Source organism: Lycorma delicatula, chromosome 1, assembly GCF_047948215.1.
Source record: "Lycorma delicatula isolate Av1 chromosome 1, ASM4794821v1, whole genome shotgun sequence".
Taxonomy (NCBI): domain Eukaryota; kingdom Metazoa; phylum Arthropoda; class Insecta; order Hemiptera; family Fulgoridae; genus Lycorma; species Lycorma delicatula.
Window position 1 is genome coordinate 72,733,309 of NC_134455.1, and position 6,000 is coordinate 72,739,308.

The following is a 6,000-nucleotide window of genomic DNA, read 5'->3' on the forward strand; positions in this document are numbered from 1 at the left end:
TGCCGCCCTGGACGTGAAACGTAGATGTTGTGTTTCGGACGTGGGTAAAATCTACCTCAGGGCATTTATTATAATAATTATTATTATTTTTACATTAAAAATAACTTTTATTTATTAAATATAATAATTTATTTATTTGTTTTTTTTTTTTTTTTTTTTTTAAGAAATAGACGCCATAGGTTTTATATATATATATATATATATAACAGACAATTACTTCTGGTCAACGAGTCCATGAAGGACTCTGGCCTCTCGCACTACATTCCTCTAAACATCCCCCGGTTCAACAACAAATCTTTATCATCTCCTTACTTCCTTCTTCCACAACTCACCCACCACGACATCCAACCACCTCCCTCTTGGTCGTCCCTTTCTTAATCTTCTATCCGGTTTTCTACAAAGTACATTTCTAACTGATCCATCCTACAATATTCTTTGAATATAACCCATCTAATTCTCCTTTTTTTCATACTTATGACAATATAAGTACAAATCCATACAAATTTTCTAATTTTGCAGTAGTTCTCATCTCCCATTAATTTCCTCTTTCACTGAAAATATTTATATTTTCCTTAAAATTTCTCTCTCTCACCTCCGCAAGTAATACTCATCATTCACTGTAAATGTCCATGTTTCCGATCCATTCGTAACTTTAAGTCTCATGAAATATATTTTAAAACATTTTTCAGAAAAAACATTTTTGTGATTTAAATTTTTATTTCGGTCGTAAATGTTTAGTTGAGATTTCCTTCAAAATTTCAGATGTAGTCAAATTATGCCTAGGAGACAAAAAAAATGAAATAAGATTAGATCACTCTTAATTTTTTAAAGCTTGTTCTTTACCCTTAAACTTACTGGGAAAGAAACTTACTCTTACTTGTATACGTTGAAAAATTCCAAATTTTAATAATTTTTGCTAAGAAACAAGCAAATATGTATCGGTAGCAAAAATAATATTAATGTACAAGAAATACAAATATTAATATTAATTATAAGACAGAAAATCTTTTACGTCTATCATCTATATTTACATGTTTCTACCTCGATTAATAGGGTCATAAAATGCTTAGTTTGCATTACCGTTTGTTAAATGCATTCTAAAGTTTGTTTTGTATTCTGCTGGAAAATGAGGAAAAGCTTTATATTTGAAGGTTTAACAGTATAGGTATATTTGCTGTGAAAACAATTTAAACTTTAGTGGTGGTTTCACGGTGAAAAGTAAACGTAAAACTATTACTGTTATACTACCGTGTTCTGCTGCGTAATTAATTTAATTTTCTATTTTGTTTAACTCGCTGTATTAGAGTATCAATTTACGATAAATATTTTCGAGTAACAATTTCAGGATGAAATTTAAATGAAGATAAAATAAATATTTAGCTATTTAATTTAAATTGTTTAGAATACTACAAAACTGGCGTCACTAGGGTGGTTGATTAAATCTGAATAAAATTTAATAGAATTATTTTATATCTGGTATTTATATTTCTAATATTAAATTCCCACCTCCGTGGCTGAGTAAGTAGCGTCTCGGCATTTCGTGTGGAGGTCCCGTGTTCGAATCCCGGTCAGGCATGCATCTTTTCTTATGCCACCAATTTCCACCGGCTAATGACTATAGTAGCTGTCGATGCTCGCTCTTTCATAACAAAAGGGACTAATAATAATAAATATAATAAAATAAATAATATAAAATTAAAATAATAATTTGTAAAATAACCGGAAAAATAAACGGTTATGCCTCTTCATACACTATGTGATCTGTTATGAATGCAGCTTCAGATCATTTTTGCAAGTAATCTGCTGAAATGAGATGAGACCAAAAACTTGGCGACTAAAACGAGCATTGTCGCTTCTGGCCAAACTAAGTTAATCTCCGAGAATCACTTACAGTGCTGGTATATAATTAAAACTTTTTTGGGGCTAAATTTATATAAATATTGATTTGCAAACTGAATAAAAGTGACTTACATATAAAAATAAATATTTTCATTAATAATATAAACACTCCTTTCTGGAGACTAGCGTAAGTTTTTATGAATGTATGAGATGAGTTTATTTATAATTTTTCCGTATAAAAAAATTGTAACATTCAGTATTTTTAAGTCATAATTAATTTTTATTTTAATTATAATAAAGAATCATCTGTCCTGTTCTGGTGCTGAAACAAAAGTAAACAGAAAAAGCGCGCAGAAATCGCTTTCAAAAATTTAAAATCTAAAAGTAGATACGCATTTTGATTGATAAGTCACTATCAGTAGAAACAAAAATTAATTCAAGATGTAAGTAAAAGTAAATGTCCATTAAATCAGAAACAAATTATTACTAGCTAAAAAACGTATTGTACTCTCTCTCTCTCTCTCTCTATATATATATATATATATATATATATATATATATATATATATATATATATATATATATTATTTATTTGTTTATTTATCCAATTATTTAATAAGGCAGAAAATTCTACGCTCCAAGGGAAATGCTAGTCCGGAAGAAATAGTCGACTTCATTCAATCTAGGCATCGCTAATTACCTTTCTTTAGGGCGTGAGAGGTCTAGAGATCCAAGCGCCCAATCAAATAATACTCTTGTATCATATACCGCGGTTGTAGGACACAATATCCGTAAAGAACCCGTGGACAGATTACAGAAATATGTTTACAACATAGAGTTTCTAGTTCAGGGTAGCTACCTGGAACAAGCCGTAATGAACCAAAGTGAATGTTGGATGACAAACTTGATGTGTTTTTTGTATGAAATGATACCTCAACCGAATCTATAAGTTATCTCAGTACATTTTTATAAGCTTTTGAATTTGTGAAGTCTTTTTGAATCACCCGGTATTTTTGAATCACCACCCTGCATAGCGACTGTCTACCACGTGCAAGCAAACTTTTATATTCATCGTACACATTATTCGTGTCTGTACTTTGATTAATATCTCCGGACTGGCACAACATAAATTCTTTGAAAAATGGCTCAAAAATTTGTATAAAAATAAAAAATTGTTGGTATTAAATTTTGGACAAATTTAAAAAAGGAGATTGGTAGTTTTTGCCAATTTTAACTTTTGACATTTTGTATAGTGTCGTAGAAAATTGTGCTTTAATATTATGAAGGTTATATAAAACTCCAGATTTTTTCAAGATATATAGAAAAAAACATTTAGAAGTAAATTTGAATATTATTCAAATAATTTAGTTAAGAATTAATTTTTTGAGTATAATTCCAATACATTTAAAAATTATACATTGGAATTATACTCAAAAAATTAATTATTAACTAAATTATTTGAATAATATTCAAATTTACTTCTAAATGGTTTTTTCTATATATCTTGAAAACCTGTTGCCCAAGAAGGTGAAATTAGATAGATGTAAACATATGCATCCCATCTTTGATGTGATTTTCGACTTTATTGACTAGAAGGCATCAAGTACCCATTTCTCCTTTTTTTTTTTTGTTTTGCCGAAATATAATATCTGTAGCCTTGTTGAATAACAATTAACAACCAAGTTGGGCCACTTTTATTGAAGTAAATAATTACTCTAATAAATAAACTTAAGAACAAGAGAGTTCAATGGGACCGAAATCAAAATATCAGTATTTTTAAACTTTACTTTTCAAGATTTAAAATCTAACTATATCTAGAATTAATGTAGACGATATGCGAACATTTAACAGTGTTTTTCAGAATTTTATTTTAATTTCTTTCACTTAAATATGTTTTGCAAGTTGTGATTATTATTATAAATGTTTTATAATAACTGATAAGCAAGGTGATCAACTAGAATCTAAAGATTTTACCAACAATTTTGATATTTTTGACACTTATACTATAAACACAGAATAATCTGTACGATAAAAAAGTAATCTGGTCAGGAGGATCAACTGGAATCAAAGTTTTATAAAAATCTTTATTTTTTTCTCAATTATACTTTAATACTGCACTTTTTTTTTTAAAGGTAAAGTAATTTTATTAAGGTTATTAAATAAGATTCCAAATTCTGTTACTGAACATTTATATCTTTTTCGCAATTGTACTCTAAATATTGCATTAAGGCATTTAATATTTTGTGTTGTATAACCTTTCCGCCTATTAATAATAAACATTAAAACAGTTCAAAAAACAACAAACAATGAATATTTTTTAGAGATGGAGGAATAAATTTTCAGAAATATTTTTCTAGAAATATTCGTATATAGGTTAATCTTAAAAAATTATTTTGGGTAAAATTTACTCTAATTCTAATATCCCCTTCAATAAAGGCTAAACTAAGAAAAAAAATATTTTCAAAAAAGATTTTGTGCCTTTTAACTTTGTGATCTGTAATTCAAAAGGATTTTTGACATCCCTTGATAACGCTATTTAATAAATATTAGAAAACTTTTGAAAAATATTTAAACAGAAGGAAGATACAGTAAAAGAAGAGAAAACATACATTATAATTTTAAGAGGTGGGGGTTGATTTTTTTTTATGTTTGGTTATTTATATATATGTTGTAAGTAACAAATTTGCTTAATAAGGTTTGCTCTAAAATGTCTCTGAATAAACTCGAAATTGGTTTTTTCTCGACATCCCCCACCTCCTCAACGAATTTTTTTAAAAATTTATTATGATTAATACCCAATATATAGAAATATTTGAGTCAGTTTTAAGAATATCGGTTTGGTCAATCCTGAGATATAAGGCCAAAAGCCTTAATCTATGTTCGTATGTGCATACATATGCACATACAGATATGCAGATATGTGCATAATATCTGCATTCATACGCATATAGATTTTCCTTTTTTTTAAATTGGATGAACTAGTTAGACACTGAACCCTAAACGAAAAGATCTGTAAAAAAACTCGATACTTCAATATTGACATGATCACCATACTTTCCCCTTTAATATAGTCTTCTATATTTGCCGGGAAAGTAAAACCCTATGGCCTATTTGAAGTAAAAATTTGACGAAGCCAAAACCGGGAATTTTATCAACGCTTTCCTCGCTTTTTAAAGATATTTTGTAGAAATTAACTGGGGATCAACATTCTAAAGTATATTTTAGCATTTAAGCGAATGAAGTTCTTGATCAAGGTTAATACATTCTTCTAATATCCTAAGGTCAGGTTTATAAAGTCTATAAAATTGCTTTATTTTCATTTTTCCATGTGCTGGTAATATTTTTTGGCATATAGTCAATTAATTAAGTATTTTATAATGGATTTTATTTAATATTATCTTTTTTTTTCAGGTCCAATATCACACCCTACGTTAATTTTAATAATATTGTTAGTCATCTCAGTTTTTAAATGAAAAACAAAACTGGTTTCCGTTGTTGACATATAGATTTTATATTCTCTCATGATTTTGTTAAACGTTTGAATAATTTTTTCTTCGTCGGAACAAATCTGCAGAAGACAATAGTTAAAAACAAAATCAAGTGGTAATAATGATGATAAACCGTAACACAATGACAGTCATCAACGTTTCAAACATAGTACCTACTACTTATTTTATTTATTAATTTATTTATAAAAGTACATTTTTATAAAACGGAATAAAAAATTTTGTGATTTCCTTTAAATGACATTAACTGAACCTCCTGCAAATAATAAAAATCGTGCACGTACTCGAAAAAAAAATTCTCTTCCCGTAGATGGTGAAATTTTAAATGAAACAATCATTTTTTTATTATTATATAAATAAATATAAGATAATTAAATACGTTAACATTTAACTCATGTATTTTATATTTTCTACTCTAAGATAGTTAAATAAAATTGATTGTTTTTCAATAAATAATTAAGAAACTGTTGGTAAGGATGTTTCACTTACAAAACTGTATTGTTTCTGTTTATCCTTTCCTTACAAAAATATATCTTTCATAATCTTCCTGTGCAAGATTTTTGTTACACAGAAAAATCAGCGTATTATTCATTTATTTTTTTTATTTTATATATTTATGTATACCAGTTTACAGATTAACCGCGCACTGACGTGA

General features: G+C 27.7%; 1 protein-coding gene across 3 annotated transcripts in view; it reads left to right on the top strand.

The window, feature by feature from the left end:
- LOC142319316 (suppressor of lurcher protein 1-like) overlaps nt 1-5,756 on the top strand; it is a 1,297,987-nt gene extending 1,292,231 nt beyond the window's left edge. For all 3 annotated transcript variants that reach the window (XM_075356472.1, XM_075356462.1, XM_075356483.1), the window contains one exon: nt 5,251-5,756. In XM_075356472.1, coding sequence (XP_075212587.1) covers nt 5,251-5,312 — 62 coding nt within the window. In that variant the 3' untranslated portion in view covers nt 5,313-5,756. The remainder of the gene's footprint in view (nt 1-5,250) is intronic.
- The last annotated feature ends 244 nt before the right edge of the window (nt 5,757-6,000 follow it).